Raw genomic sequence first — 27,124 nt, forward strand, 5'->3', positions numbered from 1 at the left:
ATCCCGTCGACAAGTGCCCACGGTTCAAGTCACCGCCCAGCTGTTTATTCAGCATGTTTTCCAGCTCCATGGCCTTCCGGACAGGATGGTATTGGACAGGGGGACCCAGTTCACGGCACGGTTCTGGAAGGAACTCATGTTGGCTTTGCAGGTGCAGCACTCCCAGACTGATGGTGGCACCTAGAAGTTCATCGGCATTCTCGAGCAGTATCTGTGGTGCTTTGTGTCGGACTGGCAGTCTGAATGGTCATGATACCTCTCAGTGGCCAAGTTCGCGTTTAATAGCTCGCAGCACACGTCAACGCAGACCACTCCCGTTCATGCCAATTATGGATATCATCCCCATGTTTTCCCGCTGACACTTTTGGATTCTCAAGTCCCGGCTGCGGAGGAGTTCCTGCCTGAACTACAGTTGGTACACAAGATGGTCAAGAGTTACCTCAACAAAGCCAAGGAAGACTACAAAAGGTATACCGACTGCTTCCATCATGATGCCCCGCTGTTGGCTGTGGTGTGGCTTTCCATGAAATATGTCTCATCTGAGTCGCCCTGTCGGAAGTTGGATCCATGGTTTATAGGTCCTTTCCCCATCGAGCATGTCGCTAACCCTGGGGTCTATTGTCTGACCCTGCCTGCCCACCTGAGGATTCACCCAGTGTTCCATCGCTCCTTCTTGGTTCCTGTTAGTCCTGACTGCCCACTCTGTCCTGATGTATCAGCCCCATCTGTGTCTTTTGTTCGTGACCATCTACCTGACGCTCTGATCCACACCATCTGGGATTTGCAATGGGTGGGCAGTTTTTTTTCTTGTTTTCCTCCCCCAAAAAGGTAGGTACATCTTATATTTTGGAGTGTATAATATTCTGAAAAATACCGTACATTCTTGAATGAAGGGGTAAGCCTATATGATTTGAAGGAGGGAGTGATATATCATTGCCTCAAGACAATAATGCACAGTGACCTTTTTGAGTAGCAGCAGTGGTGCTTGGGCTGGAGTCAATGGCTAGGCCTCTACTTCAGGTCCAGCTATGATGCTTGCTACTGAGTGCTGCTGTTCAGGGGTGCGAGAGAGAAATAATTGTTTCTCTTTTTTGGGGTGTATGTGTGATATACTAGCACAGTCAAGCCTGGCTTATTCCAAATTTTTGATGTATCATGGCTAAAAGATTCACCATCACTGGATTAGATGATCTCTAAGGTTCCTTCCAAATCTTAAGTATGATTCTTCCCAGCTAATAAAGCTTTTAATCACAATTGACCTCAAGAGTACTATATTGCCGTATTTTTCAGAGTATAAGACACACCTCCTTACCCCCCCAAAAGAGGCTGAAAACCTGGGTGTGTCTTATACACCAAACATAGCCCTACCCAGCCTCCCCCACCCTTTCGTCTCTGCCTCCTTGCAGTTTACCTTCTTGCAGCAAATAGCACAGAATCTAATTAGCAAAAGCAAGTCTTCCAACCTACAGCTGATTCAGCAAAGGCAGGCCACCTGCTAGAAGTGAAAGTGAAGCTAGCTGCAAGAAGGCAAATAATTGCTGGGAGGTGGACTGCTGGCAATGTTGGACTGCAGAAACTGCAAGGAGGTAAGTCAATAACTATAACTATGGAAAGTTCAAATTATTATACTTATTTTTTTAAAGACTGCTTTATTATTGTTCTAGACAACTTAACAAAACGAAGATTTTTAAAATAATGCTTGATCTGAAGAGGCCCAGTGCTATTGTATCTTCTTTTAAATAGCAGATAATACTTCCAGAAAACCACATCAGTTTTAAAGACCTGTAAAAGTATAAGTGTAACTGTCCTTTTTAGAATTAAGGCAGCTAAATTAAACCATGACTTAGTCATGTTTGGAGTAGATCTATTTAAATAATTGGGAGGAGCTAGTGTGACAACATTTAAGAAAACTTTCTGGCATTAATATACTGCCATAATGTACATTTCTCTAATTCTTTGCTATTTCTATGGGTCAGATACATGTACACAGCAATACACAGCAAACAGTGTATATCATCTGTCCTGTTTTGTTTTCTGTTTGCTGGAAGACAAATTGCTGGGAGGAAGAGGCCTTTTTTCCTTGCCCCCCCCCCCAAAAAAAAATAAGGTGCATTTTATATTCTGGTGCATCTTATACTCTGAAAAATATGGTAGATAATAAAAAGTACATTCATTTTGTTTTTTATATTTAATGCCTTTTTTGAGTTTTAGCACCTGAAACAGGAATCAATTTTGATCATCTTTCTTTTCCTCTATTTGCCTGGCAATAGCTTTATCTCTTGCGCACTTCCTACATTTTGATTCTAGCAAATAACAAACAAACAAACAATCTAAACTTTTTTCACATATCATCATACAGGAAAAAAGCATTGAACTAATTAATAGTATGAATAGAAGACATTGTGTCAATGATATTGAACTGTTGACTAAAATGATTTTTTTAAAAAAATCATTGAAATTCATTTAATCTTTTTGGTCCATTCTCAAATAAATGGTTTTATGCCAAACAACACACAAGTTATTATTCCAATCCTTAATTCTGCTGTCGTAATCTGTATATGTGTCTATGTGTACCTGGAGTTCTCAATGTTGAGCATTGACGTACCTAATGAAGGCTCAATGTGAGTATTGAGGTACTTGCCTCTAACACAAATGCCTTTGCATCAGCAATGTAACCTGTGTACTGTATAAGAATTTGGTTGTTTTATCTGGTCTTGAAAGATGTCAGGGATCTTCCATCTAACAAAAATATAACAAAATTAATTAAAGATTACTTTCACTTTGTATACTCTAGCTACAAGACATGATATTACAAATATTGTATAGCTTTTATTTGTAGGAATCCATCTTGTGTGAATTTAACTACAGTGGTACCTCATGATACGAAACCCTCGTCTTACGAACAACCCGAGATACGAACCCGGGGTTCAGAAATTTTTTGCCTCTTCTTATGAACTTTTTCCTTCTTACGAACCCGCCGCCGCCGCCCCGCTGCCCGGCTGTCGCTTTTTGAAACAGCCGGGGGGCTTCCCAGCGTCCTCCTGAACCCGAACGCCAAACCCAAACTTCCGGGTTCGGCATTCGGGAGGCCGCCGAGAAGCCCCCCGGCTGTTTTAAAAGGTGACAGCCGGGCGGCAAAAGTTCAGGTTCGGGAGGCCGCTAGGAAGCCCAGCCGCCCGGCTGTCACCTTTTAAAACAGCCATGGGGCTTCTCAGCGGCCTCCCAAACCTGAACGCCAAACCCAAACTTCCAGGTTCGGCGTTTGGGAGGCCGCCGAGAAGCCCCCCAGCTGTTTTAAAAGATGACAGCATGGAGCAAAGGGAGGCTCAAACCGCGGCATGGAGGAATGGGAAGCTGAAGCCGGCGGTGGTTTGAGCCTCCCTTTGCTCCAAGCTGCTTCGCCCTGCCTGTCCTCCTGGCTCAAGTGGGCGGCGGCAGACCGCTTTTGGGTTTTCGGCTGGGGGGGAGGAAGCTAGGAAGGTTCTCCTGCTCCCCCCCCAGCCAAAAACACAAAAGTGGTCTGCCACCGCCCGCTTGAGCCAGGAGGACAGGCAGGGCGAAGTGGCATGGAGGAATGGGAAGCTCAAACTGCCAGCGTTTGACCTTCCCATTCCTCCACGCCACTTTGCCCTGCCTGTCCTCCTGGCTCAAGCGGGCGGAGGCAGACCGCCTTTGGGTTTTTGGCTGGGGGGGAGGGAGTTAGGAAGGTCCTCCTGCTCCCCCCCAGCCAAAAACACAAAAGCAGTCTGCCGCCGCCTGCTTGAGCCAGGAGGACAGGCAAGGGCAAAGTGGCGTGGAGGAATGGGAAGCTCAAGCCTCCTGGCTCAAGCGGGTGGCGGCAGACCGCCTTTGGGTTTTCAACTGGGGGCGAGGGAGTTAAGAAGGTCCTCCTGCTTCCCCCCCAGCCAAAAACACAAAAGCGGCCTGCTGCCGCCCGCTTGAGCCAGGAGGACAAGCAGGGCGAAGTGGCGTGGAGGAATGGGAAGCTCAAACCGCCGGCGGCTTCAGCTTCCCATTGCCCCGCGGGCAGCGGCAGACCGCCTTTGTGTGTTTGGCTGGGGTGGGGAGCAGGAGAACCTTCCTAACTCCCTCCCCCCAGCCCTTCACCCAGGACAACAGGCAGGGCGAAGCAGCATGCAGCAAAAGGAGGCTCAAACCGCCAGCGGCTTCAGCTTCCCATTGCTCCGCGGGCGGCGGCACATCGCCTTTGTGTTTTTGGCTGGGGGGGGAGCAGGATGACCTTCCTGACTCCCTCCCCCCAGTGCTTCACCCAGGATGACATGCATGGCAAAGGGGCGGGGAGGATCGAGAGGCTCAAGCCTCCTTCGGTGGTGGCGGCCGGCTTCTGGGTTTCTGATTTTTGGGCTTGCACGCATTAATCGCTTTTCCATTGATTCCTATGGGAAACAATGTTTCATCTTACGAACTCTTCACCTTACGAACCTCCTCCCGGCATCAATTAAGTTCATAAGACGAGGTATTACTGTAATTATATTCCAAACTGATTCATCTCATATTTTTGATATATATATTGTAAATGTATCTCATATATGCACATACACAGGTGCACGTGTGCACACACAAACAGACATAGATAGACACAGTATAGTGCGGAGGAGGAGAAAAATCCCATGCTACATAATTTGGCTTTTAGAAAAGGAAAGAACATCAATGCACATGTATCCAATATACAGCTCAATTGAGCTGCAGAGATAAGAAATCAGGCCAAGCTGAAAGGTTTTCACATTTTTTATTGTAAAGCTTTGGGAGGGCTAATTACAGTGGTGTTTGTCATCTGACAGCTCAGCAAACCAACAGAATGGAAGAGAACAAAACGGGCTCACGAGGTGTCATGCTCACGGCTCCAAACAAAAAGGATTACAAAGGAATCAATTGTGCTCACAGCGCCCTAGGCCCAAAGCTTTCCCAGTGCAAGGGTTATGCATCACATTGAGAGCAATACAACCTTAGCAAGAGAGAAAGAGGCAGTACCTAAACAAATGGCACAATTCAAAAATAGTTGGGTACTTTTTACTCTGCTGTAGGATTTCTCCTTTAGAAAAAGCTACACCTGCATGTACATAAAACTGTACAAAAAACAAGGCATCACAAGCAAGAACTGAAATCTCGTATAAATAGAATCAACACGAAGAATTACAAAGGGGTTGCTTCTTTCCATCTCACTCAACAGGTCTGTGTCTGGTCTTGCACCTTTGGTATTACCTCTGGCTTGTCTTAAAGTAGTGCTCAAAATTCTTCCCCTTGCCTTTGAATGCACTTGTCTAGACCAGAACTCATGGAATGCTCTTCTTCCTAACCTTCTCCGCCTCTTTTCCTAAACATACATTTACTGGCTTGAAATTGTGAAGATGAGTACCTCCTAATTATATTTAGACCACTGGATTATCAACCACTTACACTCCTATGACATTTTTATATTCAGTGGCAACCTTTGTGTTTCTTGAGACTATATTCCTCAAGACTATATTTCAATTACTACTGGTGCCATATTCTCTTTTGCCTCACACAAAACACATTTCAAAGTCTTAGTTGAGTTTGGGAGGCCAGGTAATACTGCTTTACAACCTCAATACCCAGTCTTTTTTATTTTATGTATCTGGAAAAAGCAAAGGAAAAGAGATCAAGAGCTTTCCACATTCAGGTTATCAGCCTTGACTTAATACCAAAAAGCAACCTTATTTGTTCCAAAAGGCCTATAGCAATTATGTTCAAATACTGAAACAATTCTGGGATGAGATCAGTTTTATAATTTCTATCTGCAAGGGATGTATTAGAAATTAGATTGCCTCCTGTTATATTTTGACTAAGTGATAGGTCTAGAGGAGGATAATCATACCTCAGCAATGCAGATATTCCTTCATTAGTAATTTTGGCTCCCGTCTATTCTTTTCATAGTGGGAAAGAGTAGAGTAGAATAGAATATAGAATAGGGTAGGGTAGAATAGGGAAGAGGAGAGAAAGAAGAATAGAATAGAATACGAAGGTCGCCCAGAAAGTAATCCTCTCAGCCTACAGTATGAATGTGAAATTTTAGATATATATTATTTGAATTGTCAAGAGTGTGTGTGCAAATTTTGTGTTTCTTCAGAAATGGCATCTGTAAGTGATGTATGTTACAAGCAGCACGTTTCTCACTGCAGAGAAAGAAAATGTTGGGAACATTCACAAATGTTTGTGTACAGTTTATGGAGAATCTGCAGTCAACAGAAGTATGGTTAGTCACTGGGCACAGAGGGGGAGGCAAAGAGGTGTTTCGCACAATGCAGAAATGGCTTTGTGACCAGAACAAAGAATGGTACCGACAGGGCATACGTGCTCTTGTGTCTCGCTGGAGGAAGGGCATAGAATGGGACAGAGATTATGTAGAAAAATAGGGTGTGTAGAAGAAACACCATTTTTTCTTGTGTGTAAGTTTCATTGTGTTCAATTAATAATTGTTGAAGAAAAAAAATGTGGTGCATTACTTTCTGGGCGACCCTCGTAGAATATAAAAGATCTGTCCTTTCCATACCATATAATTACACTGGAAAGAATCTGGGTATGGTGGATGGCTGAAGCCCTCCTTGGACAGTGTTTGTTTATGCTTTTTTTTATTTACCTCAATAACTATATTTACACATACCGTCCAGACAGATTTTTAACCAAGAATTGAGGCACAAGCTAAAGCAGTCTGGTTTGCTAAGCCATAATATGTGAATTCACATATCAGATTAAATCAATAAATTATTACATTATACGTGATCACCCTAAACTTAGCCTCTTGATACAAGAGTGGATAGGAAATGCTATATTCCTACTCTCCATCCTATGGACTGCTGCTGAAATAGCCCTGAGCCTTAAAAAGTATAGGGGTAGAAGAAGTCCTGAAAGTTGCCTGTGATCTCAAACTTGGGACTCAAGAATCCAGTCATCTAATCTCCCATGGCATTTAGCAGTTTACTATATGAGTAGAGTCACTGGACTTCTCTCTGCAATGCTTCCCACTACCACTATGTTTGGTCAGAAGGCAATCAGCAATCTGCTCAGTAGAGGACAGAGAATACAGGGAGACACTAAAATTTTGTGTCCTAGAAATCACCTTTGATGATCAGAAGAAAATGAAAATTGCTTTATGTCGCTCCTACCAGTTTATTAGTTTGATGATAACCTAACTTCAAATGATCAGTCCTGTCAAATATATACCCATATACCCATACAAACAATAGTTTTACAAAGCATATCATGTCTGTTTCTTTCCTTCCCAGACACATGCAGTTGAAAAAGTTGAACAGAGATACAGCAAAGAAGGGCAACCTCTAGCCCATCTTCTGCAATACAGCTTAGAAAAACACATGACAATGTGTGAGGAAAAAGTTGGGCCTGTTGGAACCAGAATTAAGCCAAGAGAAACAAGATGTGTACAACAAATATCAGCTAATCTCATGGATAATCCCCAGTCTGGAGATTGTCTTCCACTACCATTTGTACTTGGAAAAGTCCCATCAATATTAGCTGGCAATTGCCATTAAAACTATATTATCTGAAATCAGGCCTAGCTAAGTCTAGAATACTGAGGGATTTAAGAACTTAGTCACCAAAGCAGCCCATTGCTTGCTGGAGGAAGAGTGCTCTCTTATAAATTCAGAGCTGATCTTTTGAGTGATCCCAAATGACAACATCAATGGCTGGGGATAATAATGCCCGTGAATACTTGCACCATTTTTATGGGCCTCTACTGAAACTATGACAGGCTCCTGTAGTCAAATATTATGTGGCTAAATATGTGGCACTGGAAGATAATATTGGAGCCCTTGAGGAGGTATAGGTATAGAGAGGGAATATGGGACTCCAGCATATGGCCTATGGGCCCAAGTGTGACCCTGAGTCCAAGCTCCATTTCACAAAGGCAATGGTGGCTTACAGGCAGACAAATTGAAGGCCAGAATCATGGCACTTGGATCTAATGACCCCATGGAAATTCTCTGCCTCACATGAGGCAGTGGAGTAATTTGGGAGAGTTAGACATTCTACCACCTGAAAAACTGAAAATTCTTCCACTTGTTTTACTACTGCAGTTCATTAAATATGTGGTAGGGGCAAAGGAGGACAACTAAAAGCTCTGACTACTAGCTATAGGGATCCTCCATACCTGATAAGAGTTTCTGAAGTCTGAAAAGTGATTAAGATTTAAAAACTCTGCCAAGTCCTTCCTACTCAGTCCTGCTGACCAGCCAAAATACCCCCTCTCAACTGACGAGTCATTCTTATTTACACTGTGGAAGTAAAGGGTGGGCTGGTTGGAAGGGCTTGCCCCCAATGTGCTCTTCTATGTGGTGAAAAATTCAAGTTGAAAATTTCTCACTGTGGTGTTGTTTGATTCAATGTCTTTTTGTTCCAAGGACAAACAAAACTCAATCAGGCAAGACATAAATGTCATTCCTAAAATTCATATTTACAGGAGTCTATAGTAACAAGAGAGGCAGCTTTACCCCCTGTACCTGTGCCAAGTGTCTCAGCCCTGTGCCCAATGGACTCCACCAAATCTACGTGGACCTTTGGTAACTAAGCCATTTCCCACCCACCCCAGCCCTGAAACCAAGAAGCCAAGCTCTCTTCACTATATTCCTTTCTCTCTCTTTCCAATTATCCATGGAGCACTCTACTGAGAGCTTGGCTATTCTGGTTGGTGTCAGTTCCCTTGCCCAGTGAGGAATCAGTTAAAGAAGTGTTTCCACGCCCAATAACTGGGCAAGACAGTCTAATCTGGCAGGCACAGAACTGCCAATCTGAGTGATAATGAATCACAGTTTGAAAAGTCACTTCATGCTAGAGCACTAGACCCTGGTCTCAGCATTGTTTTCAGATATTATGTGGCCTCCTCACTTTCACAGGTAGATCTCTCGTTTGGCAGTTTGGGATGATGGTGTGGTAGCTGTCTGGAAATCTGAGGTCTGGGTGAGAGGAATTTCCTCCATGGGGGAATTCTTGCAGGTCTCATGGCTACTGTTGGAGAAGGCACTGTATGTGGGGAGCAGGCGGAGATTAGCCATTTTGGTGTTGCGCTCTTCTGAGAGTCTGGGGCTTCCATTCCCAACTTGTTCTTGACTCCCTCTGTCTTGATAAGGCACAAATGTGGAGAGTTTGAGGGCATTCTTGGGCCGCCGGTTTGGAGAGGACTGACCTGGCATCCAGCAGGTATCAGAGTGACCAAACTCTGTGCATTCTCGAGTACAGGTCCCTGTCAAGGCTACATCAGGCAAAGGTCGGAGATCTGTAAATAAGAAACAAGAAAAGGGAAGAATAAATGGGGCCGTGAATACTAACATCTTGTCATGACAGAATTGTGATTGATCCGGTATGTATATTTATTTGTTTGGATAGTTTGTTGAGTTTTATAATGGGGTTTTACTGGTTTTTTTGGTATTTAATATTTGACTTTCTTGCCATTGTATTGTTGTGAGCCGCCCTGAGTCCCATGGGATTGGGTTGAATAAAGTCAATTAAATTAAATATTCATTCAAACATGTATAAGGCAACAACATGACTAGCCAATACTTAAATCTGGGAGAATATATTGAAACAGTAATTTCCTTGTAACTATTATAGAACCACAAAGTCGAAAAAAGCCACATATTGTAGATCATTAATCAGTAATTCAGGAATTAGTAAAATAAAGGCATTTAAAGCAGGTGCTTATCTAGACTCCATATGAAGACATCCAATGATATGACACATGAGGTTTTTTTAGAATAATTGGCTAAGATTCTAATAAAGTTAGAATCATCCTTCCTGAAATTTAAATTCATTATTGTACATCCTATATGCTAAAAACAGGTTTCAACCTTTTTTTGTGTAGCATCTGTTCTAAATTTTTAAAGAAATTTTAAAGAAAACTTTAAAAAGTAATGGAAAAAAAGATTGACGTTATAATTACATGCAAAATATATATTTGAGCTTATGCCCACAGAATAACCAAACTGTGCATGTATCAAATGTAAATTATATGAATTACTAGAAGAAAAGAACCGTTGAAACTTACCTGAACGGTCTTCTCGATGCACTGCAAGGAGAGTCCAACGTGGGTAATTCTCCAGTCTCATTGGAGGGACTGAGTTTTAATTTAAATATTATGCAGGCACCGCCCCCTAGCCCACCAGTCATAAAGAAACGAAGGAGCAGTAAACTATAAGTCTTTATTAAAACAACTGGAAGGCAACAAGCCCGGCCAAATAACTTAACAATGCCAGGAACAAGCCCTTGGTTCACCAAAACGGGTGGGTTTTGGACTCTCCTTGCAGTGCATCGAGAAGACCGTTCAGGTAAGTTTCAACGGTTCTTCTCCAATGCACTTGCAAGGAGAGTCCAATGTGGGATGTACCCAAGATATAAGAAAAGGGAGGGAAACCAGACCATGGGCGTTCAAGTGGAACACACCCTCTGTAACACCCTCCTCCCAAATGCTGCCTCCGCAGAAGCAAAGGTGTCAATCCGGTAATGCTTGATGAAGGTAGATGGAGCTGCCCACGTGGCGGCTCTACAAATCTCTTCGATCGAAGCTTGTGTAGACCATGCTGCCGAAGCAGCCGCACTACGTGTTGAATGTCCAGTAATTCCCTGAGGGACAGTCTGCCCTGATGCTTTATAGGCCTCAGTGATGCAGACTCTTATCCAATGACTAATAGTTCGTGAAGACACTCTAGCACCCTGTCCTTGTGATGAAAAGGAAACAAACAAAGCTTCTGATGCTCTGGAAGTCTGTGTTCTACGAATATAAATTTTTACCGCACGTCTCACATCCAATTTATGCCATCTGAGTTCAGATGGATGCGTGCCATGTGCACAGAAATCAGGCAATATTATTTTTGAGTTCTATGAAAGCCGGAGTTCACCTTGGGGATGAAAGACGGGTCCAATTGAAGAACTACTCTGTCCGGATGGAATAGACAAAGGTCAGGTCTTACTGACAGGGCCGACAGCTCCGACACCCTCCTGGCTGAAGTAATGGTGACTAGAAAGGCCGTTTTGATGGATAAAAAGCGCATCGATACCGTCCTCAACGGTTCAAAGGGTGGAGCTGTCAAGGCCTTAAGGACAAGCGATAGGTCCCAAGAGGGGAACCTATGGACCGTAGCCGGTCTAATATTCGCCGCTCCTTTTAAAAAATCCCGAATCCAAGGGTGTCTTGACAAAGGCTGGTATTGGTCGTGGTTCAATATTGTAGACAGCGCCGCCACGTGGCGTCGCAAGGTGTTCGGAGCCAGTCCCTTATCTAATCCTGCCTGAAGGAAAGTTAAGACAGTGCCAGGCAAGGCTGTTACAGGATCGAGCTGCCAGACCTCACAGAAGGTGCAGAAGGCTGACCACGTGGACTGGTAAATCTGCCTGGTAGACGGTCTGCGCGCCGCTTGCATGGTAGCGATGACCGTGTCCGGGAGAAGTAGTTGCCTTAGACGGTCCCCCTCAAGTGCCACACGGTCAGGTTCCACCATTGAGGCTCCGGATGCGCAATGCACCCCTGACTGAGGGCTACCAGATGGTCTGGGATTCTCCAAGGAGGAGAGATGGACAGCTCCCTCAGGTCCGAGAACCAAGCCCGTCGAGGCCAGAAAGGTGCTACTAGCAGTACTTCGGCTCGTTCCTGTATGATTTTGTGTAGAACTCTCTGAAGTATGCGAGTAGGTGGAAACGCATACAGGAGCCCCTCTGGCCAGGGGAGGCGCAGCGCATCTACCCCCTCTGTCCCCAGAGATGGAAACCGGGAAAAAAAGCAGGGCAACTGCGTGTTGTGGCATGTTGCAAACAGGTCCAAGATTGGTGTGTTGAATCGAGAGGTTAGTATCCGGAACACTCCTGGATCCAATTTCCACTCCCCCGGGTCCAAGGTCTTGCGGCTCAGCCAGTCCGCCCATACATTCTCCTGGCCTGAGATGTGCTCGGCTGAGAGAGAGGCCAAGTGGACCTCTGCCCATCTGAACAGAGTGTTGGCCTCCTGCATCAGGCGTCTGGACCTTGTCCCGCCCTGGTGGTTGATGTAAGAGCGAGCGGAAACATTGTCCGTTAGTACCAGGACATGGCTGCCCTGCACCAGATGAGAAAAGCTTATCAGGGTGAGGGACACTGCCCTCAATTCCAAAAAATTGATGTTGATGTTTTCTAGATCCCGAGGAGTCCACAGACCCTGGGCCACATTGGATGAAATGTGAGCACCCCATCCGAATAGGCTGGCGTCCGTTGTGAGAGTGATAAAGTCCTGTCCTGGAATCACCTGTGTCCTGGAATGGCTGGTTTTTCTCCTTTGATAGGGTAGGAGGAACCATTGGAGGGAGCGAATGTGTAACCTGGCCCAGGGAACCACATCTATGCAAGAGACTAGCGTGCCCAGGATTTTGGAGAGGAAAGCCAGGGAAGGTCTTGGTTGAGAAGACAGAGTCTGTAGTAGAGTACGGATGTTGGTCTGTCTGTCCTCTGATAGGAATACCTGGCACAAGTCCGTGTCTATGATGGTGCCCAGGTGAGCCAATCTGGTTGTTGGTGTTAACTGACTCTTTTCCAGGTTTATGGTAAACCCGTAAGTTCGTAGGGTAGTCAAGGTTAGTTGGAGATCTTGTTGTGCCCGGTCCCGGGACTTTGACAGAATCAGGATGTCGTCGAGGTATGCCATGAGGCGCACTGACCGGTGTCTCAAGGTGGCCGTGAGGACGTCCAAAAGTTTGGTGAACGTCCTCGGCGCTGATGACAGACCAAATGGCATTGCTCGATATTGGTAATGAGATCCGTTCACGAAAAACCGGAGGAATTGTCTGTGCTCCTGTAATACCGGTACATGGAGGTAGGCCTCCTTGAGATCGATAGAGGTGAGGAGGTCTCCTGGCCGTATGGACTGCAGAATGGACCTGAGGGAGTGCATTTTGAATTTTTGATAACGCACATACAGATTCAACCGTTTGAGATTTAAAATCAAACGGACCCCGCCCGAAGACTTGGGGACTAGGAAAACGATTGAATAGAATCCTTTCCCCCTCAGGTGGAAGGGAACCTCCTCTATCGCTTCTATCTCCAGGAGGTGCTCTATTTCCCGGTGTAACAGTGCCCTCTTCTGGGGATCTATCACCTGAGGACAAGGAAGGAATCGGTTTGGGGGTACACGGAGAAAATTTATCCGCAACCCCTGTGTTGCTGTGGCAACAGCCCAGGAGTCGAGGGATGCAGCCCTCCAGGCGTTGGCAAAGTAGAGGAGCTTGCCCCCCAGAGGGTAGTCTGCAGAGTCATTTTCCGCGTTTTGATCCCTTAAAGTTGGAACCTCTGTATGGACGGCGTCCCTGCTGGTAGGGTCTGCCTCGGTCCTCGAAATACGGTCTGTCCTGACGAAAACCTCCCTGGTTGAAAGAGCCCTGAGAGAAGGTCCTCGAACCCTGAGAGACGGTTGAGGAGGGCTCTGCACAAAAGTTCTGCCTTCTATAGAACGGAGTGAACCGTCTTTCTGCTCTCCTGTTGGATCTTGGGAGCACCTTCTTCTTATCCTTGTCCTTAATAAGGACCTTCTCAAGGGAATCGCCGAACAACTGCTCCCCTTGGAACTTGGCTGAGGCTAGGCGCCATTTTGATTTTACGTCCGCCTGCCAGCTTCTGAGCCAAATTAATCTCCGGGAGGACAAAGAGGATGCTAGTGCGCGGGATGCAAATTTTGCCGCATCCATTGTAGCATCCGCGGAGAACTCCGTTGCCGCCAGCAGTTTATTTAAATCCTGGCGGAACTTGCCATCCTCCTGACTCGCACGTGATTGCATGTCCTGTATCCACAGGATAGTTGCCCTATTAAAAAATGAGGCAGCCAAAGCGGCACGCAAGGCCCAGGCTGTCATTTGGTGAGTCTTCATAACTACCGTCTCGGCTCTCTTGTCCTCCGCCTTCAGGCCCTCAGAAACCTCGGATGGGACCAAGGCATTAGACACCTAACTTGCCACAGGAGTGTCTATGGTTGGAGGTGTTAAAAGAGATTCCATCTCCTGATCGAAGGTGTAGTATTTTCGATCAATCATAGAGGGCCCCTGTGCTGCTGCTGGTGCCTCCCAAGGCCTTTTAATATTGTCAAGGAAAATATCAGATGAGGGGATGGTTTCCGGTTCTTTCTTTGGTACTGAAAGTAAGACCCCCTTAGAGGCCTGCGCAGTAGTTTCTGTAGGTAACTTCCCCTCTCCTGCTCCCTCAAAGACCAGCTTAGCCTTATTTAACATGATACGAAAAAGAGAGGGCTTGAAGAGGCCTACAAGGCTTGGCGGTTCGGGTGGTTGTTTATCCCCAGACAACCCCTCGCCTTCTTCGCTGTCCTCCTCTCTAGGATACAGATCCTCCTCCATGGATCCTTGGAAGGAAGCTGGAGCTGGAGGTGCCCACACATTCCTATGCCTCTGCGGAATGGGAATCCCAGGGGCCTGTTGTTGTGCCCCTACTGTGATCCCCTGGGCATAAACATTGCTGATTAGATCCTGGAGATTCTGAGGCATGCTCTGCCAGGTGTCAAATGAGCTCCTCAGACCCACAGCAGAAGGTGTAAAAGTGGCTGTGGGCTGGCTATACTGAGCTCCCGTGCTGCTGGCCATGGGCAGGGTATACTGGGGTCCTGTGGATAATAGGGGGCGTTCAGGCGACCAATCACGTTCCGTTGCCGAGCCTACAACCCCAGCTATGCCAAGTAAGGGGGAGGCCGGGGGGGGGGGCGTGGGCCCCCGAAGAAAATTAGGCTGGGCCAGTGGCGCTGGTGGCTGTTTCTGAGCCAATTCTAACTGCCTCTCCAGTGCACGTATTCTTTTCTCAGCGTCCTTAAGAGAGGCGGCCTGAGAGGCTTTAGTTTTGGCTTTCTCAGAGAGAGGCTTGTCCTTGGGGGTAGTGGGCCTGATGGAAGTGGCCACCTCCTCCCCCAAATGGGCCGAATTATCCGTCATAGCGAGGTCACTCACGTCTGTTTGTCAGAACAAGGCCGATCGCAAACGCAGCCGACAACGCAGTAAGATTGTGTCCTCAGTGCGGCTGCGTGTTACTAAGCAAACGGGGGGGGGGGTTTGCCTCGGAGCTTTCCTCGCTCCTCTCACCCCCAGCGACTTGACTGTCTGTCGGCCAAATAAAAATGGCTGCCGCGCCGTTGCCCTGGCAACCGGCGGGAAGAACAACAGCCGCTCCCGCCGTTTTATCTGAGGGCTGGCTCATGACGCCATTTTGGCGTTTATGCAAGGATCCTTGCCTCGGGAGCTTTCCTGCTTTAAAACACCAGCCCTCCAAGCTTGGTCGCCGGATCTTCGGCTGTGGTATGTTCGCCGGGCGGGGCAGGCCCCTTCCGACGGCAACCGTCTCCCAGCACCAGGTGCGACCTCGGAGGTCGGGGACCTGGTCGCCCTGTTACAATTAATACCCCCCCCACGGCTGCTCTCAGCTTTTCGTGAGCGCCGATTGTAAGCGAAAAGAGGGGGGGCAGGGCGCAACAGTCTAGCGGACAGAACCCACGGAGGGCCTGATCCGCCGCTGTAAAGGAGAAAGCCAGTCCAAGGAAAACCTGCAAAACAAAGAAAAAGAAAGAAAGAGAAGCATTAGTGACAAGAAAACAATTACAAAGGTATTTAATCATACATTAATACTAATACTTCTGAGGAGAAACTCAAAAAATGTCCCATTACTGCGACTGAGTTTTCATGACTGGTGGGCTAGGGGGCGGTGCCTGCATAATATTTAAATTAAAACTCAGTCCCTCCAATGAGACTGGAGAATTACCCACGTTGGACTCTCCTTGCAAGTGCATTGGAGAAAGTAAGAGATCTAGAGGCAACTCTAGCCACTCTGAAATTCTTATGGACAAGAAATACAGACTTAACTCAATAGAGGAAGGAAAAGCTTTCTTTGAAGAACATATTAAAATGGTAGAGGAACAGGATGAAACAGAACTGGAAGGGGTGAAAGCAGAGAAGAATTAAATTCAGAGGACAACCCTTTGGATAAGGAGAGCAAAAGTAAATAGGATGATAGTAAAAAAAGAAGCTACAATCAGCAGCATCCCAATCCCAATCAGCAGCAAAAGGACAAAGGTAAAAGCAATCAGCAGGCTAGAACAATAATAGAAAAAGTAAGATTATTTTCTGTAAATATAAATGGCATAAATTCTTCCAAAAAAAGAAATAAAATATTCTATAAATTAACAAAAAACAACCAGGACATCATTTGTATCCAAGAAACCCATATCTTAAAATCTCAGTATCTGTCACGCTGAATATTGACAGCCCCAGAGACATTCAGTAATTAAATAGTTAACTGTGTTTCTTTAAGATCCTCCTATTATGATGTAATATCCTGCCACATCATCATACCTCATATCCTTCTTCATGCTCTGTTGTTCTTTTATTCTCCATTCCTATTCTAACCTCCATCATGTGAAAATGTATTTTTACTTTGTCCCTCGTGACATATTTGCTTAGTACTTTTATAATAAAAAGAAATCTTGCTTTGGAAACAAATGACTGGGCTCTCAGTCCATCACCTCCGCGGTGGGTTACTGTTCAAATGAACATTAATCACTCACATCGTGACATGGTAGCAGAGGTTTGGTTTCCTTATCTAACCCTGCAAAATTTTAATCTGTAATGCCTGCTAAGTGCAAGAAACAATTACTCACAGAGTCCTTCTTTTCCAGAATGTCTGACAGCCAGATAAATGATGTTTTATCAATGATAGCCCGAACGCAAGAGAAATGCACTGCAAAAATGCAAGCACAGCCTTCTGACCAAAAAGAAACTCCAGACAAAGCAGTCTTCTATTCAACAGAAGGAGAAAATCAAGTTACACAGCAAGACATTGTAAGTAAAATTTACGATCCTATTCCAAGCACTGAATTGCAACTAACTGATGGTGAACAATCTATAAAACTGTCAAACAGCTCAGCTCAGCAGATTTATGATCCTAGCCAGACAGAAACTGTTTTAATGAGTTCTTCAGAGCCTTGTAGTCACGCAATCTCGGAAAGTAGCGAGACCCATAAACATGGCGCCTCCCTAAAAGCAGAAATGAAACTGAGACATTCCAGTGACCAAGAATCTTTAAAAAGTGGTACAAGCAGTCTGAATTCAATTGATGATATTGAAAAAGTAAATAACTTAGTGGCAAGCCTAGAACGTAGCTTGCAGGATACGCAAAGCTTTATTTCCAATTTCTATGGACAGAAAGGATCAAATCTAGATGAAGAAGAAAAGAAATTAATGCATTCTTGTTTTGCTGATGTTTTTAAATATAGAAAGAAGCTTAATAGATTAAGAGAAATACAAATGAATCTCTGTGAGAAAGAACTAGAAATAGACAATAGAGCTGAAATATTAGAAGCACATAAACAATTAAATAAAATTTATAATATGGCTGCCAAAGAAAAATTCAAAAGTGATCCTGCAGCACCACCTGGTGGCCAAATTAAACAAATAAAGTCTGTTTATTCAATTTCGTCAGAAAAATTCAAAAGTGATTCTGCAGCACCATCTAGTGGCATACAAGATATTAAATACAAAAATGTGTCTTATGTTAAAACCCCACAAGATTTCATTGCAGATGATTCCATGAAGTATGGAGAGCATATTGTCCATTATTATCCGGCATATAAGCCACAGATACTACAAGCAAGCCAAGGCGCGCAGATGCAAAAGGACCAGCTACTGCAGATTCCAGATTCTCAGATGCAACCACCGCTGGTTCAAGTACCCCAGATACCACAACCAATAGCAGTACAAGCTGCAGCTCAAAGGCAAGTCATTGCTTTGTCACCATTGAAAGGCGAGTCAAGATTAGAGAATAATGGACAAAATTACAAAACTTGGTTACATGAAATAAGATTGATATTGCATAGTGAAGGGGCTGATCACATGGCTTTCAATCCACCCAATAGACAGTGGACTGAAGAAGAAAGAGCGCTTATGTCAATGGACACAGACCTATCAGTTAGATTTCCACATGATATCACTGCAAGTGACTTGATCACAGCTCTAGATGAACTTTATAGACCAATTTCAGCTGAAGGGACATGCTTATTGTTTTCTGACTTTTTCACTGCAAAATTAAAACCTGGAGAGAAAATTGCTCCACACATATCTAAACTTCTAGCAATGCAAAAAGAATTAATAGAGAGAGGCTATACAATTGATGATATTCAAATGAACACAGCAATCATCACCTCACTAAATCATGAATGGAAGGATGCTATTACAAAATATAACAAAATACCTTTAGCTCAATGCACCAGTTCCAGAGTTTGTAAGCTTTTAACAGAAGAAGAAGTTATTATGCAAAGTAGACTTAAAACCACAGCACCTGCTTCAATGAGTCGCAGCTACCAACAAAGGGGCTACACTCCAAGATATCCAGGGCATAACCAGCCCAAAAGAACAGATTTTCAACGCTCTCAATCTGGTGAGTCTCAATGCTCCCAATATCCTGCTCAGCCCAGAGGAACAGATCCTAGGGGTGGCAGAAGCAGAAGCTCCAGCAACTACAGATCAACTCAATGAGGTTCTAGAGGTGAGCCATGTCCTTACATCAGTTCTTTGGTCCTGAACAACGTTACACAAACAGGTCCACAGTATGACATTGGAAATTTATGGACTTTAGACAGCGGAGCAACTTTTCACATTACCTACAAAAGAGAACTTTTCACAGAATTACATAAGACTGATATTAAAGAACTACATTCAGTGTCAAATCACTTATGCAAAGTCGAAGGAGAAGGAACTGTCTACATAAAGAATTAGACCAAATGATTCCACGTGTTCTATACATTTCACAAGCTACAAGCAACTTACTCAGCATGTATTACCTAAATGAAGACTTAGGTTACAAAGTTACATTTGAACAAAATGAAGGCCACATTGTCAAGAATGGGACAGCCATTGCTCGTGCTTTTCCAATTAGAGGTGTTTATTACTTAAGGCCAAAACCTCAAGTGAAGGTTGATGTAAGTATAAAAGTTCCAAAGGGCGATAGCACAGGTCCAGAGAGAAAACCTGTTGCCACTATAGAAAAAAAGGCTCCTAAAGCCAATGAGGTTCAAGAGGTTCCGCATGATATTGCAAATGTTAAACCTGTATTAACAAACAAATCTTTTCATTCTAGGTATGTTCACCGTTGGCATCGTCGTTTGGGCCATGCATCTTATCCAGTCTCATCCAAGATGCCTGAATTTGTAAATGCTTTTAAGGTTGATAGTAATTGCAAAATTCATTTAGACTGTTCTGTTTGTAACTCATCAAAGTCCAAAGCTGCACCTATTGCTAAACATGCCACATGTTTGTCTACACGCATTTTTGATTTGGTTCATACCGACATTGTCGGTCCATTTCGGCCTACTAAAGGTAATTGTAAGTATTTCTTAACTATTGTTGATAGTTATTCTAGATATGGTTATGTATACCTAATGAAACAAAAACCTGAGACCTTTCAGATCTTTAAAGACTTTGCTGCAGAGGTTCTCAACCAACATGGTGTCTGCATCAGAAGAATACAAAGTGATCGTGGTGGAGAATTCATGTCCCAGCAATTCCAAGGATGGATGAGACGAAATGGAATCCATCATCAAGCTTCAGCTCCTTACACTCCAATCCATAACAGAATAGCTGAACGATGGCAGAGCATTTTACAGACTATGTTTTGTTGCCTTCTAGAAGATGCTGATATCAACAATTTCTACTGGGGTGAAGCACTAAGGTATGCTAATTACATTATTAATTGTACTTGGAGCAGTGTCTTAAATCAAACTCCTTTTTACATGCTTTATGGAAAGAAACCTCATATTCAAAACCTTCACATTTTTGGCGCATACGCCATGGTTAACATTCCACTGGTCCAGAGAAAGAAAGGAGGTCCAGTAGCAGAAAGATTGAGATTTATAGGTTTTGATCAAAGTTCTAAGTACTATAAATTTGCTGATACTAATCATGCAGTTGTTATATCAAACTCTGCTAAATTTGAAGAAGATACAAATTGGTCCAGAATACACAGTAATGATACTTCAGTTTATTTTTCTAAGGATGATGTTCAAGGTACAGCGCAACCTGATCCACAGGCAGCTGTTCCAGATGTTGTTTCCTCAAAAGATGATGCACAGTCTTCAACAGTCACAGATGATGTTCCTAGCGATGCAATTGGAGATGGAGATGACCAAGATGAAGGATGGACCCCAGTTCCACGACGTTCGGAGAGAACCACAAAAGGAATTCCTCCAAAAAGATACAAACAGCAAGTATTACACAAATCTTTTCCTTTTCTTTGTATCAATATTACACTTCCTCCTGAGAACTTTTCTCAAATAAAACATTTACCTGAGTCTGAACAAGAAAAATGGTATGAGGCAATGGAAACTGAACTGGACAGTTTAAAGAAACTTAAAGTGTTTCAATATGTTGCGCCTCCAACGAACAAGATTATTGGCACACGATGGGTCTACAGAATTAAACAAAAACCAAATGATGAGAAAATATACAAAGCACGATTAGTAGCACAAGACTACTCACAAGTGTATCCTGAAGATTACACAGATACATTTTCACCTACAGTTAAAAATGAAAGTGTCAAAATTGCCTTAACCACAGCTATTGCCTTGAATTTAGAAGTTTATCAATTTGATGTTGAAACTGCTTATCTGAATGCTGATTTAAATGAAGAGATCTAGGTGAAGAGCGCACCCGGGTTCCAGGATCGAGAAAGGGATATCTGGTACCTGCAAAGAAGTCTTTATGGCCTGAAACAGTCAGCCTTAATGTGGCACCGTTGTCTCACCGACAAGCTAAATTCAATGGGCTTTATTAAGTCCAACTCTGATGAATGCATGCTTACAAAAGGGCAAGGTAACGTTTATGAAATTATACTTATTTATGTTGATGACATTGTTTACATTGGTCCTAACAAACGTATGAGTGAAATTTTTGCAAAAGGTTTAGAAAGACATTTCACATTGAAAAGCTTAGGGCACATTCATGATTATCTAGGAGTTCAGATTAAAAAAACTCAGAAGGGGTTTTGCCTCTCACAAGAAAACAAAACTGATCAACTTTTGCAAAATTGCAACATGACTGACGCACATCCATGTCGCTCACCAATGCAAACAGATTTTTATAGGTTGACACAATAAGATAGTCCTCAATTTGAAGACCAAACACTTTATCGGTCAGTCATTGGGTCACAGTTATACATTAGCAGTTGGACAAGACCCGACATTTCACTTAGTGTCAATCTTTTGTCAAGATACGTTGGCAAAGCAACTACATTTCACTGGACATGCATAAAGAGACTGCTGAGATACATGAAGCACACAAAAAACATTAAGTTGTTCTTAGAGCTGAAACACAACAAGTTTCCTGAGTTAATTTGTTATGCAGATTCTGATTGGGCAGGTGATAAAGAAACACGAAAAAGTACTTCTGGTTATATAATGTTTTTGAATGGTTGTCCAATTTATTGGAAAGTTAGAAAGCAGAATTTTATTTCTTGTTCTTCCACTGAGGCAGAATATGCTTGTGTTTCTGATTGTTGTAATGCATTAACCTGTGTTTCTGCTCTCGTTGATAGTATTTGGGGCGATCCCATGAAACCAATTGTTATTATGGAGGACAATGTTTCAGTTACTTTTATATCTGAAACTAAATATGTTGGATCACGTTCACGGCACATCGACATAAGATATAAGAATGCAAGAGAATACGTAAAACAAGGATTCGTGAAATTACATTATGTGCCCACAACTGAACAGATTGCTGACGTGCTGAATAAACCACTGCCAGCTGACCAACACGAATATCTATCCAAGAAAATGTGCCTTATGTGAACCAATGTCACTGATGACTGCCAAAGAAGGGGTGTTACGCTGAATATTGACAGCCCCAGAGACATTCAGTAATTAAATAGTTAACTGTGTGTGTTTCTTTAAGATTCTCCTATTATGATGTAATATCCTGTCACATCATCATACCTCATATCCTTCTTCATGCTCTGTTGTTCTTTTATTCTCCATTCCTATTCTAACCTCCATCATGTGAAGATGTATTTTTACTTTGTCCCTCGTTACATATTTGTTTTGTACTTTTATAATAAAAAGAAATCTTGCTTTGGAAACAAGTGACTGGGCTCTCAGTCCATCACCTCCGCGGTGGGTTAGTGTTGAAACAGACATTAATCACTCACATCGTGACAGTATCATCTTTTAGAAAATCAATGGCTGGATAAACTCTTACACTCAGTCAAAAAGAGGGGAATAGCAATCTACGTTAAGGAATACCTGAACCCAAAATTAGTTTATTCTTATGATGAAAGAAGAATCTTGCCATTCAAATAAATACAGAGATTAAACCTACTTTAATTGTTAGCATATATGCACCAAGTACAAAACAACCAGAGTTTTTGTCTAAATTGCATAATAAACCTTTGGAATTAAATTGGGAAAATTTATTAATTATAGGGGACTTTAATGCAGTTTCAGATAGGAAAAATGATTATAAAGGAAACAAGGAAAAAGCAAGGAAAATCTTACCTGCCTCCTTTCAATCAGATGGCAGAGGAACTGCAATTAAAAGGCTCATGGTGATCTCTCCATCCAAACAAAAAATACTACACTTTTTTCTCTATTCCCCACAAATCTTGGTCCAGGGTTGACATGGCATGGACCAACATAGAATTACTAAATGATATCACTGACTCAGAAATACTCCCCAATATGTGGGCTGATCAAAACTCCCAATGGTTAGAATGGAGGGAATCCAATAATAAATACTCCAAAAGATGGACACTTAACCAATCAATAACCAAGGAAAAAAGAATACATTGTAATGATGGAAAAAGAGCTAGAACAAATTATAAAGATAAACAAAAATGAATGTACTACACTATCTAACCTCTGGGACACCACAAAGGTCTACATCAGAGGGCTTTCTATAGCATACTTGGCTTACCTACCATTAAGGGAAAAAAATTATAGAAGAATTCTATAACAATTTATATAAACAAGAAGATGTAGATGAAACATTGCAACCTACCCACTATTACAGAAGAGGAAAGAACGATGTTAAATACCAAAATTACTATAAATGAAAAGCCATAGAGAAACAGAAAAACAATAAATCTCCAGGCCCAGACGGCATCCCGTTCAAAATCTATAAAAATATATAGAAACAATTACTACCTCTCATGTTAGAACTCTTTAATACGATCTTGGATGAAGGAGCTATGCCAGAATCTTGGAAAGAGGCTTACATATCATTGATCCCCAAAAGTGATTCTAATAAATTTCTAATACAAAACTATAGGCCTATTTCCTGATTAAATACAGATTACAATATCTTGGCATCAATCATGGTAGAAAGACTTAAAAAGATCCTTAATAAGTTTATTCACCCAGATCAAAATGTTTTTCTGCCCCATTGACAAATTAAAAACAATATAAGAATAATTTTAGACTCATTAGAGTACAGTGGTACCTCTACTTACGAACGCCTCTACTGTTGAACTTTTTGAGATACGAACCCGGTGTTTAAGATCTTTTTGCCTCTACTTCCGAACCATTTTCACCTTACGAACCCAAGCCACTGCCACTGGGATGCCCCGCCTCCAGACTTCTGTTGCCAGCCAAAGTGCCCGTTCTTTTGCTGCTGGGATTGCCCTGAGCCTCCCCTCGCTGGGAATCCCCGCCTCCGGATTTCCGTTGCCACCCGAAGTGCACGTTCATGCGCTGCTGGGATTCCCCCGAGCCTCCCCTTGCTGGGAATCCCCGCCTCCAGACTTCTGTTGCCACCCAAAGCACCTGTTCCTGCACTGCAGGGATTCCCCTCAGGCTCCCCTCGCTGGGATTCTCTTCGTTTTTGCTGGTGCTGCTTTGAATCCCAGTGAGGGGAGGCTCAGAGGAATCCCAGCAGTGTAAGAACGGGCGCTTTGGATGTCAACGGAAGTTCGGTTTTCCAACCATGGGTGGGGCCGATAGGCCCGTTTTGGAGCCTGGAGAGGGCAAAAATACCCTTCCCCACCCTCCCAGAGACTCTCTGGAAGCCAAAAATGCCCTCCCAGAGATTTGGCGCGTTGGAAATCAGCTGCCTGGCTAATTTGCACATTGGAGCTGAGCTAGGGTAATGGATTGCATGACAGAGATATCGCTCCGCTTGCCACTTGTGGCACCCGTGCCACAGATTTGCCATCACTGACCTATACCATTTTAGGTAAGCAACTGTCTGGACTCCTCTTAAAAATATCCAGTGATAGAGTGCCCACGATTTTTAAAGGCAAGCTGTTCCACTGTTTAATTGTGTTCACAGTTAGGAAGTTCCTCCTTAATTCCAGGTTGCTTCTCTCTTTGATTCATTTCCAACCATTGTTTTTCATCTGTCCTCTGACACTTTGGAGAATAATTTCACCCCCTCTTTCTTTTGGCAGCCCTTAAAATACTGGAGTAATGCTATCATGTGTTCTAGCCCAATCTCCTACTCAAGCAGATTGAATGGCTATTCAATCTCTTCTAAAAAACTTCCAGTGTTGGAGCATCCAGAACTTCTGTTCCACTCATCAATTGTTCTCACTGTCAGGAAATTTCTTCTTAAATTTAGACTGGATCTCTTTTTGATACATTTCCATCCATTCCTACTTTAAAAAAAAAATTCAAAAGAAGCTAGTGAACAATGTGTATGGACTTTTAAATCATTGTGGGTGCATACTTTACACCATATAGCCATGAAGGTGAACCTATGACATGCATGCCACAGGTGGCATGCCTTAGGTCAGCTCCAGCGTGTGCATGCACTGCCAGCTGATTTTTGGCCTTGGGGAAGGACGTTTCGCCCTCTGGATGCTTCAGGGAAGCTTCCCCAAGCCCTGGTATGCAAAAAACTGCCCAACGTGCAAATCAAAATTTCAGAAAATGCACTTCCAGTTTGCCCATTGTGACCAAGACAGAGAGGCATAGTGGGTAGGGCACATTTTGTTGAACTGGACTTTTTGAGTTTTTCTTTGAGGAGCCAGTTTTATTATTAATTTTATTTCAAGGACTATCCTTCCCTTTTTTGAGTAATTGCTATTTTCTGATTGAGATGGGGGGAGGAAATCATATTATCACTTTTCAGTAACGTTAATAGAAAAGGGACTCTATTTTTTAAAAAGAAAATATAATCTTTATTGAAGATAAAAAGGGGAGGGGATACAAAAAGCAAAAGGACTATGAATATTAGTACAAATGTACAGTATATGAATTTAGAGTATACAGTTATAAAACAAAATACATGCTTACATAAGAAAATAAGGAAGAAAGGCTAGAGAGAAAGAAAAAGAGAGAAAAGAGGGGGAAAGAGAAGAGGGAAAATTAAAAAGAAAAAAAGAAGAAGAAAAAAAGAAGAAGGAAGAAGAATAACCTCTGCCCCTGAGGGCAATGCGATCAGCTGGGGCTCGGAAGATGGCGACCGCTGTGGAGCGAGCAAACTGCCCCGCCTCCGAGTCCTCTTCCTGAGCTTCTCTCTCACTCCGGGTACATTCCCACGCCGAGACTGAGGCTGGGGGGACGAATGAAGGAGTTTGGGGCGAGTTTCGTGAATGAACAAGCCGGTGAGTTGGGTGAGCCGAATGAGTTGGACTGTGTTGGAGGAGGACGCTCCTGAGGGCAATGCAACCAGCCAGCCAGACCCGGGACGCCGAGCAGCTGTGCGGTGGGTGCGCTCGGTGCTGGAGGAGACCTGGCGGACGGAGGACCGACCATTGCGATAGGAGAGAGGAGACTGAAAGGAGACCAAGGGAGGAGGACTGGTAGATCAAGGTCTGGTGGTGGGAGAGTTATACAGACATGGACACCCCCTCCCTATTCTGGGGGGGGGGAGAGAGATACTGAATGATCCTTAACTTTTGAATAACCTCTGCCCCTGAGAACTTGGCACTTTGAGAAACTTGGCACTTTTGAGAAACTTGGCACTTTGAAAAATTTGGCACTTTGGGAAACTTGGCACTTTTGAAAACTTTAGCACTTTTATTAGTTGCTGCTGACCGGATTTCCTAAATGAATTGAATTATTCACTATTACCTATATTTGTATTTTCTGCATTTTTATTTTTATTCAGTTTTAATGGTGTTTTAATATTAATATTTCTAATTTTCTAATATATTTTTATACTTTTATATTAACTTATTAACTTAATCAATTTATTTAATCAATTGGGGGGGGTTAATTGATGCATAACTGGGGTGGGTGCAATAATATGTATGGTATGAGTGGGATGGCTGGAGTGGGTGGGGTTATGCCAGGGATGGGATGAATGGGAATAGTATGAATGATATATTTGGGCCACCTGACGCTGGAGAGGCGGGAGGGGAAGGGGCACCGATCTCTGGGGTGGCAGAGGGTCGGAATATCCCGGTGTTGCTGGGGAGAGGTAGATATGGCGGGAGCCACGGAGTTAGCTGTTCCAGGGGAACGAGGGATCGCTGTCTAATAACTATTCCTTGTTCCGGCTCCGTGAGCTCAACCCAGGGCACTGGTGATGAGTGTAACTCTGACCCTGGGCTCAGGTTGCTGCTACTCAATGCCAGGTCGGTGGTAAATAAAGCTCTCCTCATCCGGGATTTAATCCTGGATGAGGAGGCCGACCTGGCATGTGTAATTGAAACCTGGCTGGGCCCGGAGGGAGGAGTTCCTCTCTCGGAAATCTGCCCAGCTGGGTTTCAGATATGGCATCAACCTCGATCCCAGGGAAGGGGGGGAGGAGTGGCTATTATAGCCAGGGAGAGCCTTTGCCTGCGTCGGCTCGTTGCTCCGGAGATTGCGGGTTGCGAGTCCCTCCTTGTGAAGTTGGACTTAGGGGTTCAGGTGGGCTTGTTTCTCACGTACTTGCCTCCCAGCTGCGTGTCAAAAGCCCTGCCTGTGCTGCTGGAGGAGGTAGCCGGGCTGGCGGTGGAGTTCCCTGGACTTATTGTCCTGGGGGACTTCAACCTGCCGTCGCTCGGCGAAACCTCTGGGTTGGCACAGGAGTTCATGGCCACCATGACAGCCATGGACCTGACTCAAGTAGTACAGGGTCCGACTCACGAGGGAGGGCACGCACCTGACATGGTATTCCTTTCCGAGCAACTGAGTAATGGTCTGAGACTAAGG

The 27,124-nt window shown here is 43.8% G+C and overlaps 1 protein-coding gene across 8 annotated transcripts in view; it reads right to left on the reverse strand.

Moving 5' to 3' along the window:
• Positions 1-4,731: 4,731 nt before the first annotated feature.
• The window catches only part of PCDH1 (protocadherin 1), a 434,444-nt gene continuing 412,051 nt past the window's right edge, over positions 4,732-27,124 (reverse strand). For all 8 annotated transcript variants that reach the window (XM_070746895.1, XM_070746888.1, XM_070746894.1 and 5 more), the window contains one exon: positions 4,732-9,271. In XM_070746895.1, coding sequence (XP_070602996.1) covers positions 8,886-9,271 — 386 coding nt within the window. In that variant the 3' untranslated portion in view covers positions 4,732-8,885. The remainder of the gene's footprint in view (positions 9,272-27,124) is intronic.

This window comes from Erythrolamprus reginae, chromosome 3 (genome assembly GCF_031021105.1).
Source record: "Erythrolamprus reginae isolate rEryReg1 chromosome 3, rEryReg1.hap1, whole genome shotgun sequence".
Taxonomy (NCBI): Eukaryota; Metazoa; Chordata; class Lepidosauria; order Squamata; family Dipsadidae; genus Erythrolamprus; species Erythrolamprus reginae.